Source organism: Drosophila virilis, chromosome 4, assembly GCF_030788295.1.
Source record: "Drosophila virilis strain 15010-1051.87 chromosome 4, Dvir_AGI_RSII-ME, whole genome shotgun sequence".
NCBI classification, from domain to species: Eukaryota; Metazoa; Arthropoda; class Insecta; order Diptera; family Drosophilidae; genus Drosophila; species Drosophila virilis.
Genome location: NC_091546.1, coordinates 8,958,999 through 8,974,910, shown reverse-complemented (window position 1 = coordinate 8,974,910; position 15,912 = coordinate 8,958,999). Strand labels below are relative to the sequence as shown.

At 34.4% G+C, this 15,912-nt stretch overlaps 3 protein-coding genes across 7 annotated transcripts; 1 reads left to right on the top strand and 2 right to left on the bottom strand.

The window, feature by feature from the left end:
• Nucleotides 1-767: 767 nt before the first annotated feature.
• Nucleotides 768-12,474, bottom strand: LOC6629077 (transcriptional regulator ATRX homolog). Of its 5 annotated transcripts, none has more exons than XR_011416583.1 (23): nucleotides 12,221-12,474; nucleotides 8,625-9,786; nucleotides 8,279-8,441; nucleotides 7,382-8,188; nucleotides 7,157-7,326; nucleotides 6,800-6,993; nucleotides 6,611-6,748; nucleotides 6,374-6,549; nucleotides 6,098-6,178; nucleotides 5,735-5,827; nucleotides 5,618-5,668; nucleotides 5,350-5,567; nucleotides 5,050-5,144; nucleotides 4,491-4,798; nucleotides 4,308-4,429; nucleotides 4,028-4,233; nucleotides 3,927-3,954; nucleotides 3,808-3,871; nucleotides 1,673-3,126; nucleotides 1,471-1,578; nucleotides 1,388-1,410; nucleotides 1,115-1,331; nucleotides 768-1,053 (listed from the first exon to the last, which is right to left on the bottom strand). XR_011416583.1 is itself a non-coding variant. In XM_032438443.2 (22 exons), the coding sequence occupies exons 2-20, from the start codon at nucleotides 9,776-9,778 to the stop codon at nucleotides 1,497-1,499; spliced, it is 5,604 nt and encodes a 1,867-aa protein (XP_032294334.1). In that variant the 5' UTR covers nucleotides 9,779-9,786; nucleotides 9,866-10,001; the 3' UTR covers nucleotides 768-1,331; nucleotides 1,388-1,410; nucleotides 1,471-1,496. The 5 variants fall into 5 exon arrangements, 1 of the variants encoding a protein (XP_032294334.1); XR_011416582.1 differs by lacking the exon at nucleotides 12,221-12,474 and adding an exon at nucleotides 9,896-10,004; XR_011416581.1 differs by lacking the exon at nucleotides 12,221-12,474 and adding an exon at nucleotides 9,866-10,001.
• udd (under-developed) lies at nucleotides 10,577-12,906 on the top strand. Its single transcript, XM_002052344.4, has 2 exons — nucleotides 10,577-10,998; nucleotides 11,070-12,906. Exons 1-2 carry the CDS (start codon nucleotides 10,654-10,656, stop codon nucleotides 11,175-11,177), a joined length of 453 nt encoding a protein of 150 aa, XP_002052380.2. The 5' UTR covers nucleotides 10,577-10,653; the 3' UTR covers nucleotides 11,178-12,906.
• Nucleotides 12,569-15,438, bottom strand: Maf1 (repressor of RNA polymerase III transcription Maf1). Its single transcript, XM_002052345.4, has 4 exons — nucleotides 14,401-15,438; nucleotides 13,545-13,791; nucleotides 13,210-13,487; nucleotides 12,569-13,154 (listed from the first exon to the last, which is right to left on the bottom strand). Exons 1-4 carry the CDS (start codon nucleotides 14,499-14,501, stop codon nucleotides 13,100-13,102), a joined length of 681 nt encoding a protein of 226 aa, XP_002052381.1. The 5' UTR covers nucleotides 14,502-15,438; the 3' UTR covers nucleotides 12,569-13,099.
• Nucleotides 15,439-15,912: the final 474 nt, after the last annotated feature.

Genomic DNA, 15,912 nt, shown 5'->3' with positions numbered 1-15,912 from the left:
GCTTAACTTCCATATTTCCAAATAAACACGCTTGTCCCTTGATGAAAATTAATTTACCCACACCAGCTGCGGACATACAACCCCACACCTGCACCAGCTTTACTGTAATGTTGCATTAAGTTGTAACTTTTGAATGCCGTATTGGGTTTTCTCCACACCTTGATTCGGCCATCTGAGCGAAGAGTATTTAACTTGCTATCGTCGGAGAAAAGGACATCATTCCAGTAAATTGAAGGCTTTGGTCTTTGGCCAACTCCATTCGCTTCGATGGGTTCACACTCGAAATGAGTGGTTTGCATCTCGCAATTCTCGCACTGTGCCTTGTTGACTTTTCCCAGTCTCTTCTTTAACCTCTGATACTATTTGGAATGATGACATTATTGGGTTTTTCTTGATATTTTTGATTATTTGGATTCAACCAGGATCGGTTAACTTTCGTGGGCGGGTGCGGTCAATGTTTCCTGCCGAATAGTAAATTGACTTCTGTCCAATAACTCACCAATTTCTTTATAGGATTTGTATTGGTTTCTTTTAATAAAATTTAAAAAATAAACCATGCCGCCAACCTTTATAAAATTAATTGAATTGATTGCACAAATAGCTCATAACCGTTAAAACGGAAATACCAAAGGATATATCAATAAATATAAAGCCACATGAAACTCCCTTAAAATTTTAAAAAATAATTATCTACAAATTGCTGCGATATCATTCTGAATAGCAATCGTTACAGTTACACATATCGCAATCTTTATTTAACCACTTACCATACAACATATAGATGGGACAGATGGGATCCACAGCTAATGAATCTTTGAAATACATGTGGGCCAGTTTTGAAACGCATTTCATACATTACAAACTTGACACACAGCGAATGTCGACGTAATGCTCAATTTTTAAACGATCGTTTGATTAGTACTTGTGGGAAACAGACAGGATCTCCATGAGGTACAGAGATTATTGCTAGTCCACCACAAAAAGGCAATTCCAGATTCCTTGGACAATTCCCTCTCCTCCTGCGTTTCGGCTCTCTATAGATGATGTAGTGACCTGCTAGGCGTTATTTTCATTTGTAGCAAATTGATATGGAATCCTTTGGAAATTGTCATACTTATAGTCTAGTCCGATTAATTTATGCATGTTTTATTTTAGGTGATCACTGTTCACTTCATTCAATTCATTCAAAGTTACAAATTAAAGTATATCTACACAATTCGAAAGCAACCACTGTAACTATGAGCAAAAGATCTGATCACTGGTCTTCAATATTTTGAAGTGGATACTTATTTCTCACACGCATTGTGGTATCTTTCATGGAGAACTAAAATCTGTACACAAAATACATTTAATAAGTCAAGTTTTAACTAAAGAATCATGAATTTACCACAAGTAATGCAATCAACAGTGCTAAAAATAGAAAACCAATTATTATTATTGAGTTATTCTTAAAAATGCAATAATCCTTACCTAAATTCAGGATTTTTTAATTTATTTTAAAGTTTTGTTCGTTTACTGTTTAGATTTTCCCTTGGGGTTTCAGTTGATCTCTTTCTCACGAATGAGTGTGACTTTTCTCTAAAATAGAATTATGATTAAAAGGCAAAATGTAAAAAGTTCATTCGTATCGATTAAAAAGCAAAAAGTAAAGTTTATTCGTATCGACTCTTACCCCTGTAAGTTGCCATCTGTTCGCGTTGGCCCATCATTGGCGAGATATCCTTCGTCGTTAGAACTTAGTTTACTAGGATGAGTGCTTAATATATTTTGAGTAATGTTCGTTGGCTTCGCTTTAAGCGACGATTCGGGCAAAGTATTCTTATTCAGTATCTGTGACGACGTCAATGACGTAGAACTATTTGGTATTGTTTCAGCGCTATTCTTATTAGCTGATAAAAACTCAGAGCTTGTTAATTTATTAGAGCTTCCGGTCCTAGGTGAAGTTATTGAAACTTTTGATAAAGATGAAATATTGGGATGCAGGGAATTTTTTGATTTGAAAACATTTGTACTCTGCCTACTATCTGTACCTAAAATGGAAGTAGAACTTTTTTGCAAGGCCTGCCTTCTAGGTTTCGATTTTTCAGTTAATGTATTTACAGCAGTTAGGGAAATGCTGGGGGACATTTCATTAAGCTGCTTCGTAATGCTACTTGTACCCGGCGGACTAGTTGTTGGTATTATTTGCATTTCAGAATTATTTTTTAAGTAATCTTTTGAAACAGACGCGAAATTAACATTTCTTCCAATAGGATTTTTTGATGTTTTTTCGTCTTCCATTTGTAAGTTCATATTTACATGTCGCTGTAATTTCGAATTCTTTTTTGTAGCAGCAGACTCTGCACCTGGCGTCGGTTTCGTCTGATCCACTGAACGTGTGGGTTGCATTTGAAGTGTTTTCGAAGGCAGACCATTTTTTAAGAGCGTGGCACTAGCCGCTGGTTTAGCTGGCGTTACCGATGTCAAATCGATGGAGCTAACATTTTGAGCGACATTTTGATCAACGGATGATTTTAATTTCGTTGATGTATCCTTTAAATTCATACTGTCAGTTGCATCTGGCACTCTTTCTGAATAATGTGAACTGGGAAAGGCATTAAAGTTTCCTTTTAAAGTCGAATGTAAATTTTCCACTTGACCAGGCATAGGGTAACCCTGAGGCGAATAATTTAATAGACTTGACAACGGATTTTCAAGCAATTGTTTGTAAGGACCTAAGCTAGAAAGAACGTTGGTTGAGTTTGAATTACCCGATGCATTATCAAGCAATGATGGGTCTGATGCAAGTGTATGGTGAAGTTGTGAATGATTCATTGAGCTACTGCGGGCTTTTTGGGAATCAAATAAGCCAAAGTCTCTAGCCTGTAATTTTGTATTTGAAATGCTTGGCATGCTTGGCATAATCGATGAACTCGATTGTAAGCGATTTAGACTAGGCGTATTCATAACGTTAAAAGGAGATGAAGCAAAACTATTTTCATTCAAGCAAGAGTTAATATCAGGGTAACGCATAGATGTATACTTTTGATACAAATTTAAAGTATCTAGATAATTTGGATTTAATCCATAATTGTACTGTGGAATGAGTGACGCAGACTGAAGACTGTAGTTTAAAAGTGTTTGCATCTGAAAAGAATTAATTTAAGTTAAATTTAAATTTTCAGTTTGTATTACTTGCATTACTGGGCAGGTATTATAATTCTGTCTCGAAATGTGTAAGGCATAGAAGGACACATCTCCGACCCTATAAATTATATATATTCTTAATCAGAATCAACCAGAGGAGTCGATACAGTCATGTCTGTTTCTATACGAACTAGTGTCTCATTTTAGAGCTATCGTCATGAAACATTGCAAAAGTCCCTATTTCTGTTGCACGCAGTACATATGTCGGAATCGGCTGAATCAGACCACTATATCAAGGAGCTGCGATAAGAACGATCGGTCTAAAATAAAAATTAAGTAGATATCTTGACCAAACTCGGCACTCCTAAGTTTCATTATCTTCCCTTTATGTATGCAAATCTTGTTTACAGCGGATCACTATATAAATTTGCTCCCGTAAGAACGATCGGTCGAATATGAGGTTATTGTAAGAAAAACTTTTTGATTTTAAAGATATCTCAACCATATTAACGCCGATAACTATTTTTCCTATGTTTCTCAAATAAGGGCAAAGCATTATGAGTATGATGAACGATTGGGACAGCAAGGGCATAAAATATTCGGTGAGCCGAATATCTGTCTCTCGTTTATAAAATCAAACGCAGATATTTTATGTAATTTTGAATCATTAGCAGTACTTACATCAAGGCTTGGAACAGAACCCAAATATGAATTTAGTTTGGTTGGCAGACTAGAATTTTGAATCCTGAAACCAAATTTTGTATATTGCTTTTGAATTATAGCAAGAAATAGTAACTTACTTGTCGGTATTTAATCCTTCTTGTTGGGCTAGTTAATAAAACAAATGTAGAAAATTGTCATAAGTTCATAAGAAAGTAAAATAAATATTATACAAACATACCTAAATTCATTTGCAATTCTCTTTCGTATGTGTCCCAAGCATCTGCTTTTTCTTGCTCACTCAATTCCTGTTCCACTTTATTTTCTAATAGACTGTCATGCTCGTGATATTTATAAACCAACTCTGATTGACGTAAAAGGTGTGCTAATATGGTATCTTTTGGTAATAAGGGCATTGGCCTTTCACATTGTTGAGGAAGTGTTAATCTAAATATAGGAATACAAAGGGAAAATATCGGTATAAAGCAGCTAAAAGATAAATCCACTTTTTAAACAATTACGTGTAAAGCTCAGCTAATTCTGCCATATTATAATGTCTGTCAATTTGCTGTTCATCTACAACTCGAAAGCTCATTGCCTGCTTTGTGACGGATCGAGAGTAGACCTTTTCTTCCATTGTTCCCTGTAAAATGTTATTATCGTAGTTAATTAACAATATTTTTTATAAATTCTTTAAAACCTACCATAGCTATTAGACGGTATATATAACAATTTTTTTTCTGACCCAGACGAAAGATCCGAAATATATTCTGTTGATCATTAGAAGGATTCCACGAAGTATCTAATATTATTACTCTGTTAGCACCAATTAAATTTATTCCCTGGCCTCCAGCTTTAGCAGATATCAGAAAAACGCGAGCTCGTCGGTTGGCTTCACTGTTAAACCGTTTTATCATTTCGTGCCTGATATTTTTGGGTGTTTTGCCATCCAGTCTATAATAATCCTGGCCATTAATCCAAGTGTTTGAAACTTTATAGCTCGATGGTATATCTTCAAGTAATTGTAATAAAAATTATTGATGATAGCTACGTTTTATTCAAGTCGTAAGCGTAGGTTAATATTTATGTAGTAAATTAATTAAACGAGTAAAAGTAAAAGTAAATTAACTATTAATATTTGTTCACTTCATAAATACCCTATACCCTTATCTACGAACGTGGTCAATAATATCAATTTTATGCAGGCAGCTTCTTGTTATTATTTATTATTTCATTACTCAAATAAAATATATGTCAACTTACGAATGTGTTGTAATATTTCAGCATCAGATTCCGTTATCTTTTTGAAAAAGTATTCGACCACATTAAGTACTGCAACAAAAGCAGAGAAGATCAAACTGAAAAGACAATAAAGAAATTAATTAATATAACGGAGGGCCGAAGATAAGAAATGCTTGTCCTTAATCCTATCCCACTTACAAAGACTGCGAGCTCTTAAGCTTTTTTATTTGTGTATATCGCAGATTCATCAAACACTGAACGATTACTAATTACTTCTCGATTTACCTATCTTTATGGTATATAATATATTAAACCACTTACCACTTCTCGCCTTTTTCTTCACACATACGCAGAATAGCAAACATAGTGCGTAGTTTGTTACTTGGCATAATGGTCTCCAGGTCTTTTTTCGAAAGATATTTCCGCCACCAATCATTTGTCACCGAAATTAGACCTGTTTGACTATCGTAAATATCATCTGGTTGATCATCATCCGAATGCGGACATCCGATTTTTTTGTTATCCTTTTTGTTTTTTTGCTGTGAATTTCAACATTAGTTTAGTAATTGGACAGTAATTATTTACTTACCATGTTCGCATTCTTCCATGCATCTTCTAGAACTTTGGGATGTGTCCATATCTGTTATAAATAATAATAATAAATAAATTTATATTTCAAAAAAAGTTCCACAATAGTACAATTTACCTTTCTCAAAACGGTATAGTCGGTGATAAGGCTTTTCCCTCGGCTATCGCCACGGCTTGCAATAGCTTCCAAAATGTATTCATATAGAGTATTCTGTAAAGTATTGTACATAAAGTTTAGATTTGTAAGCAACATTCTATTTTTTGTATTAGCTTTTAAAAAAAATGTTTCAAATGTATTTAATTAGATACCTGTAAATATTGAATATTGAACCTGAACCTTCTCAAGATTTACCAAAAAAATACACAGAATATAGAAGGAATTAATAATTCCTAAAAACGTCTTCATAAACACGTTCCCATAAGCAGCGCAGTTTATGCAACGTTCTTTCTGCTTCCCTTTTTAAAATAATCGGTTACATACCTGAACTGCAGTCATAGGAATAAAGAGTACATATTCGAATTTTTGCGGCAAGAACGTCTTCAGTAACTCAGCTTCTTTTCTCTGTAATTAAAATGAACAACTACTTAATTAATCAGAATGTCACAGAAGATAATTTAATAACAAATAGAAATTATCTTGTATTAAAGGGAATTAATAAGCATGACTTAAATGTCTTTAAATTCATATATCTTATTTGTGCCTCCTGCGTAAAACTATCAAACTAATTCGAAATAAACTTTGGAATTATGTTTGTACCTGTACAAATTTGGACAGCTTTTTGTGTAAAACATACGACCTCTGCTTCATGACGGTAATATCCTTTTTACTTGAATCCTTATGTTGTCCATTCTTAATTGGATTTGCATATAAATTGGCGAATTCTTTTTCAGTTCCGAGGTATAAAGGTTTTATAAAGTTAACCATGCTGTAATCTGTAACAAGACAAATGTAAGTATTGCCTTAAATGCAAGTATTATCACAAGCTGTACCTACATTCTTTGAGATTATTTTGAATTGGAGTGCCAGTTAAAATAATTCGCTTTGGTGTGATTATTTTTGCAACAGCTAGACTTATGGCTGACTTGCTATTTTTTATGATATGGCCCTCATCACAAACGACAAGATCTGCACCTGAAATGATTGGTTTAAGTTTTTTCTAATGTTGCTTAACATGTTACTTACCTGGCTGCAGTAAATATTTATTAACTTTTTCTCGAATATTTTCTAATTTCGCAGAACTTAAATTGCCACGGTTTTTATAAGAGTGATAAAACACAAGAGTTCGGAAAGCCTCATAGCCAACCAACAAGCAGCCTGCTCTGTTGACGGACGACAGCGACCACTCTTCCAAGACTCGTAATTTATCTAAAATATCACTAAAGATATTAAGGTTATTAACAAATGTACCCTGATTGCATATATTTGTCAAGGCTTATAAAAATTTTTCTTCTTTTGTGCTTATACATTCACAAAAGTCATAGACTTATTATCATATATGTATTTATATACTGACTAATATATATTAAGCGTTTAACTTACGATGAATCGGGAAAAACGAATACTTTTATATGAGTGGTACTTCTTAAAGGTCCCAACCAGCGTTGCAGCTCATCAGCCCAATTCATGACAGTACTCTTGGGACAGAGTACCAAGACTTTCGTTGTATTTAGTTCTTTGTATGAAATAACGGTGTGCAATAGAGCTATTAACTAATATATGGAAAGATTAAAAATATGTTTGTTTTCAAAATAATTGACTGCTCACCTGTAGAGTTTTTCCGAGGCCCATGCAATGAGCCAAAATGCATCCCGAACCAGAGTTTTTCTTATTGTGATCAATTCCACCATAACATGAATCATACATAAACTTTACGCCATCAATTTGATGCGGCTTCAGTTGTTTAACTATTTCGTCATCAACCTTTACAAACGTTTTAGTACTTTCAATATAGTCGAGTATTAAGCCAGATTTTGTTGTATTTCCTGAATTACTTTTGATTGCCTTTGAAAGCAGCACATGTTTTTTTTCCAGCCTTCGTATTCGCTCAGTTTCTGATTTTTGGGCAGCTCTCGTCTCATTCGCCAACTGATCCATACGCAGCATTGGCTTAATTAATCTCGTTTTTTCTTCCACGGGTTCAGGCTCAACGTCAGAATAATCGCTTTCTGAACTAAGTACGATTTCTTCATTTTGATTACGCTTTTCTGCTTCAGCCATTAATTTCTCTAAAGATTTCTTAGATCTATTTTTGTTTGTAAAGTTATCATTCCATAGTTCATCGCTAACTTCAAAACTATCGGACTCTTTCTTTTCAGATTCAAGTTTGTTCTCTTTGGTCTCATTAATGCTATCATCCTTCACCATATCATCATGGTCGCATTTAAAAACTTGCAGAAACTTGTCTACGACATCTCCCTTATTATCATCTTCCGTAGAAGATTCCTTGGAAAGATTGTAGTCACTTTGATCTGAAAGTCCAGAATCACTGTTCGATTCATTTAGTAATTGCATTTTTATTTGCTCATTGAATCGTGAAAGATACTGATTCTCCGTTATAACCTCATCGTCACTCTAAAAAGAAATATAGTTAGTATTTGAAAATTATATGAATTAAACAATAATATTTGATTTATGTACTACTTCAACTACATACACACTCACTTCTTTGAAACTATTATCAGTGTCATACATTGCCAAATCATCATCAAAATCATTGGGCGTATTTGAACTCTTGATACTTAGCGATTTGAGATTGCTTTTATCAATGGATTTGACTCCTCGGGTGTGTCCATGACGTTTTTTGAGACCATTTAAATTGGTAAGCCTGTCGAATAAGACACATTTCAAGATTATTAACAAATAATATTAATTTTATATAAGGCTGTATTACTAGATAAGCCGAAGTCTATAAGGAATAGCCAAACAAATATAAAGTTTTAGCATGATAAACACAAAATAACCATCAGCAGTTGCTGATAATGAAATATTTAATTAAAACCTTACATACCTTTCTATTTCCTTATCCGTGTTACTTTCTGATGAGCCCGAAAACATCTTATCATTGTCAACTTCTTCGCTGGACATTTGTCGGAATTTACTATTGGTAAAATCTAAGTTGATATATTTACTAAGGTCAATGCCATCGCTATATTCAAATTCTCGAATTGAATTGCGAGCTTTTGAGCCTTGCAACCGATCCGATGCCAATAAATTACTTTCACTTAGATCTTTCTTTAGACCATCACAACTGCCGCACTCACTATCCATACTGGAGGAAGCAGATGTGTCTAAGAGATATCTTTTAGCATTATGATTAATTCTACGCCTTTTTCTTATGGAGCCTTTGGAAAATGTTGTTTGGACGCACTGATCAGTTGTCTTTATTATATTGGCAACTGTCTTAAGTTTTTGAATTTTTCCACATATAAAGTCTTTGAACTCTTCTTCTGTTTTTGATGTTAGTAATTGGCATTCATCATAGAAATCTTTTGCAAAATCAGTTGTATTGCTAAGAATAGTACTGAAAGCGATTTTATTTTCGCTCATATTCTCATAAAGGCTTTCGAAATATTCATCATTGGCCTCAACCTCCAGTGGCTCCGAGCAATTCTCTGACAAAGTTGTATTATTACTTCGAGTTGGACATTCAGTAGGAATCAATTCGTCAGTTTTTTTGCTTACATTTTCCAACTGAAACATCTTCATTTTCTTAATTGTACTATCAATAAAACTTGTTACTTGAGTAGAAACTGTTTCAGGCGGCGTTCCATTCGAAATAATGTAACTCAAAAGAATATCTTTAACACTATCTGGCTTGGGTTGGCCCACCACGACTTCTTGAGACGTATAGTTATGGTCATTCAATGCATCGGAAAATTTAGAATCATGATCAGCACATTGTTCAGCTTCTTTCTGAAGCTCAGACATTTCGCCTACATTGCTGAGGTTTGATAAATTCTCCTCGTTGGTTTCCAGAGCTGTGCCCACTTCCACTTGACAAATGTGTTCTATTGGCAAGTCTAGGAAAGTTGTCTCAGTTATTTGTTCCTCTTCAAACGTTATTTCACTTTTAATATAGTTTTCTGGAGAGGTGCACGTTATTTCTCGGTTCTCAAGCGGAACGTCTGTTCCAAAGAGGTCCATACCCAAATTGAAATCCATTTTTAGATCTAAAATTAATGACAATTATTAATATAATCCATGTATTATTATTTTTGGGGGCAATAATTAATAGGAATTGACTAAAACCTTTCAGACTCTTGGGCAAATAATACGCACGTATAAAAGCATAGGTAACTATACAAATTTTCTCAAAACTTTACTAATACAGGTATTTAATAATTAGGTAAACAACAATTGCCTTTGATATGCCGATAAATATTGACAATAGTTATGTGCCTTATATATTTATATCGATAGTCCAGCATTTAAGTAACTGTATTGGTGGGCTGCCAATCATCGATTACCATTAAATTTAATAGCTAACAGCACGCTTGCATTGAGAGTGCAATGGTCCAGATGCTACATATTACGGGATACATATCTTACTAGAGTTAGTCGTAAGAAATCGTACATTTTTTATATATTGAATTATCAATTTTGTTAAAATGTACTACAAAAAAAAAACAGTGCCCGCAGGAACCATACAAACAGTTATTCATTTAATGGCTGCCTCGATGTCTGGGGCTTAATTTATTAAAATCTAAAGTGAAAAGAATTATATAAATTTAAATTTAGATTTTTTATGGCACATGACCACGACCAACTGTAAATGCTTAATATGAATTGCATTCAGAATACAGTTTGCATTTATTTAAATTAATTATATTGGTAATAAGATACTGCCGATCAACAAGAAATAATCGTAGGCATTTTGTCGATAGTTTTGGACACCACCGTCCAATGCTGTATAGTGGAAACGGGCTATAAGAGTAGCCTGTGGTTATCGAAATGTCGGCAAGTCGAAAAGTTATCGTCAAATCTACAACATATGTACAATAAATAACAAACATTTTACTGTTGTTTCTAATATAGCAATGAAGACGTCTCGCGTGGGAAAATTATACGAAGATAAAGTTGAAAAGAAATTTAGTTCGTTGCGGTTTCCGCCAAAAGCGATACCAAAACACGTTCTTACCCGTACCCTAAAAATAGTTAATGATTCAAATGATGAGTTTTGGCTAAACAAAAACTCATCATGTGCGGCGCCAGTTACATACGAACAAAGCAATGCTAAAAAGCATTCGGACGCTTATAAAAAGTTGAATTTGGCACGCAAATGTATGTTGACACGAGACTGGCAAAACCTGGCTAAATTACTAACGTCCAACCTAGTCGGTGACAGTATTATTCAAAAAAGTTCATATCCAATTTTTTCAGAAGTAAGTACAATTTTCTATACCCTAAGACCTATTGCAAATGGGTAAAAATTTAACTTTTAATATATTTTCAGTACGTCTCAATCTTTTTAACCATGGAGGACCCCGAACTTTTGAAAAAACTTCAGCAGACAATATCACCAACTGGGTCGCAGCCTAACAATAAAAATACAAAACCCTAAATTCCATAACAATTGCTAATAACTTATGCCGTAAACACGGAATATTTTAAATTAAATATATATTGCATAGTATTTTGTCTAGAATTTATACAAAAAATTGTTTTACTAATTGGTTCATGGTCTGCTTCTGGATTATTTCATTATAAAGGCAATGTTATATTTCTTATATATATCTAATTTATGTCTAGTCTGAAGTTCCCGACAATGGGATACCCTGCACCCTCTTTTACTAACCATAACTCGGTGAAACCTATTCATGATTTGGCCATAAGTTCAATTTGGCATCTAAATCTGGCAATATTATTCGTCAAATTTGGGTTAAAATAGTACCATCCTATATTGACATATGTAAAAATTTCCCACCCCCTAACATGGTAAAATCTAATTCGATTTTCACGAGATTTGGGTCTTTTTTATGGTTTGGTCAATTAGACCATGCGGTCAAGTGGGGATTACTCATCGAAAAGCTACATCAATGTCTACACAATTGTAAAGTTAGGACAAGTAAGAGGTTCTAGTCGGAAGCTCCCGACTAGGGTATACCCTGAACCCTCTTCTTCCAACATCAAATGCATATATATATTCTACTTTAGAAGCTATATGTCAAGTTTGGTGACTCTAGCTCTTATTATTTACAAAAATTGCCCAAAAAACAGGATATCGATATCGATTTTTATCGATTGCTTGGAAACGGAGTAAGTTATCGATTATCGGAAACAAACTCGATCTGCGCGGGAACTAGGAGCATCTAAATCTATAATTTTAAGTCTCTAGCTCTTATAGGTTCTGAGATCCTTGCGTTCATACATACAGACGGACGGACGGACGGACAGACAGACGGACATGGCTAGATTGTCTCGGCTATTGATGCTGATCAAGAATATATATACTTTATGGGGTCGGAGATGCTTCCTTCTGCCGGTTACATACATTTGGATTTCGCACAAATACAATATACCCTTATACCCATTTTTAATGGGTTCAGGGTATAATAAGTCGACTTACAGATTTAAGATCGTTGAGGTTATAAGAATCATACTTACGGAAAACGTGGTTGAAGTTCCCTGGTTATGGTGCATTCATTAATTGAAGAAGGTTGTCTTTAAATGGATATGAAAGCAACTTCGAAAATATGGGTAACCTTGCAGATAATTGAATGGCGCAAAAGCTTTCCGTCACATAAGAAATGCTTCCGCTTTTTTTGTCCGTGCTCCATCTTGTATCGTGTGGATCGTGTGGGATATTTAGCTGTTCAGCAAGCGTGGCTAATGTCTCGTTAATCCTGCGGTTATTTGGTTGATATCCCTCTTTTTTAGGAAGTGGAGGTTAGTTCTTCTATTGTTGGCCATTAAACTTCACTTAGTATATATATAATGTTAAAACTAAATAGATAATTAGAATGTTTACATTTATTTCATTTTGTTGAAGCCTTCCGTTGTTGTATCCAACTCGAGCTGATAAATATATATAACAAGTCTTTTAAGAATTTGATACTTTAACGTTATCTTGGAGGTTGTTCATATTTAATAATTAAGTTCTATTAACTCACTACAGAGCTATCTCCGTATTACATTGTGCACAGAGTATTTCGTAGTTGCTTCAACCTCTTCTGTCTATCGTTAGAGAGAGAATACGAGTTAATAAACTAGATAATTATATAGAAACTTAGATTTATTTTTTAAGAACGCATATTAATATTGTTTTGAATAAAATACTTGATTAAATATTATGTTTCTCTTGTTTTAGTTAGTAAACATGTACGTGATGATTTTAAAGATTATTTATGTATAGAATTTGTATTCATACAATGAAGAGCACAGTACCTCGCGTTTCTTATCTGTTTTTGTGCCGATTGCTCGAAACAAAAAAAAAGTATAAGTATAAGAAATATAGTGAAAATAAAATCGAAGAACTATAACTCATTAATATATATCTTCTTCCATTGAAAAATCAGATGTTTCTCCAGCATAGAGGGAGCTAAAAATAAACAAAGACTGTAGTAAACATTTATGAAGTTCGGTTTTTATCATACTTAACAGCGCGACTGGTAAAGAAAACAATGCGTTTTAACTTTTTGTTGTAGAAAAAATAGTTGAATGACCATAAGCAACCAGGTTCTCCAAAAGGATCAGAGCTTAAGTCCGGATTATAGCTGTATATATCGCATTCCGATAATGTTACCTCGTCGTCCACGGCTGACCACAATGGCTGACGCAAAACTTGGTATTGATCCCCAGCTAAGGCTGACAGGTTAGAATGAACGGAGTTCATAACCCAAGGCAAAGAGGGCTCTTTGCTAAACTCATGCGACTATAAAAACAAAGGCTGTTAAGTCAAATGCTTTTTTTTTTATTCGTTTAAACCTACCTTGGCATCTGAAAAATCATAATCTGGTTCAAACGAGGCATTTAAAGTTGCGATCAAGTAAAATAAAGTTTTGCGAGAGATCGTGTCACATAAGATTACACCTTCATCGCCGGATTGACTGTTATTGCGATGAAAGTTTGGTGAAAGATCCGACAGAGTTTGAGGAGGTGATAACGCTTGCAAGTCATGACCGTGGGTCTCAGCTGTAAATCGTTTGTATAACACCTTCTCGGCTGCAACCATTTTGCTAAATAGAAAAAATATAGAAAGGTTTAGTTAAAAATATTATTAACAAGTACAACTTGCGTTATTTGATCATAGCCTTTACTTAAAATTACTAAACGGCTCAATTTTTCTTTTGCCAATGTCAACAAGCCCGATGAGTACCGGGATGACAAGGCAAAAATAATGTTATATTATCATGACGGACCCAGCTAAGTTTGGAGAAAGCGGAACACAGCTCTGGAACAGAAAAATATAAGACCCACACTTAAGTTTGGCAAGCTCTCTGTAATGGTGTGGAGCTACTTAGACATTCTAAAAAGAAAATTGTCAAGGAACTACAAGCTTAACCAGGACGACTACTTCAGGACTTGCTTGCAAGTTCTGCCAAGTGCTTGTGTATTTTAAATTTTGGGACTTTGCCTTTAAGGCATTTCATATTATTACTGTGATCCTGATATAATAAATCTTAATATCGGACTACTTTGTCGACTACGCAACAAATGCTGTTCTTCAATTGATCTTAGCCAACCTCAGCAATTGCCAACTTCCGGGTATTACATTTTCGAAGAGCAATGGATTAAGGTTATAAATTGCTAAGTTATAATTGGTAAATAAATAGAAAATTTCATACCAGGAGTAGCTTTCGATACGACCAAAAATCGTGATCCCGCCAGTTTGTATGGAGAGCGCGTTGTTGATCGCCTCGAAGCGAGAGCTCTCCAGCAGCTTCATGTTGAGTTTCCAGCCGTGAGCAAAACGTTCACCGTCAAAAAAATCTCAAGGGGTGATATCAGGCGAGGGGACTGCCGATTAGCGAACTTTAAAAACGCTAAACGTTTTAGAAAAACGATCAGTAAGTAATCCTAGTCAGCCAAATATAGGATGAATGTTCAGGTGAACTCTCTTTAGGCGCTGTGCGGTCTTATTGAGGCTTTCGGCGTCGTGATGTTTATCGTTTGATTTGCTCTTGATGCATGCATTGCCCAGAAAATAATCGTATGAAGTTTACAATTTCTGAACATGGTATCCGGATGGACTGCAATTCTTTTCTTTACGGCCACTTTTTTCTCGACTTTGTAAATATGGTGGAGTCTGCACTGTTTCATTAACATTACACAATTCAATTTCAGTTCAATAATATTTTATCTCTGGCACTATTCTGTGCCGTAGATTACGTTACGATGTATATATATATATATATAAATATATCCTTTGTTTTGTATTTTGAATTTTATTTAAACAAATTTTATTGTTGTGTAACCTTGTATCTTGATTTATTTACTCACACATACATATAAAGTATGTTTAATTGTGTTGGTTTATACGCTTTGTTTTTCATAAGAATATGTACATCTGCATGTACTGAAGCGTCTGTGTATACTACAAAGGTATTATATGTTTTTATATGTATGTTAAACGACCTTCGTATTGAGGATTACGCAGATATAAATATGGCGTCAATATTTTTTTCTGGTTTCTCAATTTCTATGTAACTTTAACACTTTAACTCATAAATGTTCAGAATCCATTAAGCGCAACATATTTGAATATTCCATTTGTGGTTTAAGGGTGGAGATCATTAATTCGCACACGATTATTTCTTAAAACTTTTTGTGAATTTCCGTATTAGCATCGCAACATGGACACAACATATTCATATATATGTGAATGGATTTGATACTTGGTATAAGTACTTAGAGATGACACTATAGAAACTATCGGATACTACATTTTCTTTAAATGTATATTATATTTAAGCCCGTTCACACTATTTACACACTCGGGGAACGAATGGAATTTATTGTAGATGTGAAACTTCTGTTCCAATTCGCAACTCTTAAAACCTTTAAGAGTGGCAGTCATGCCAGAAAAACTGTGAATTTTAAAGAGAAATCTGCAACTGTATTGTGTGCTTGAAAAGAAACAATAAAAAAAATAAAAATCCCACGGGCCATTCTGTTGACAACATAACTAAAAGCCTTTGCGTTTGCTGATGGTCCAGTAGAAATTTTTCCTGTGCAATTTCACGGGCTACGCTGACAACCTCAGCTTGATGGTCAACTCTAAGGCGTTTTGATTGAGAAAGATCGACAATGCTCGCTGCTGTCTGATATTTCTTGTCTGGCATTTATATAATGTTTGT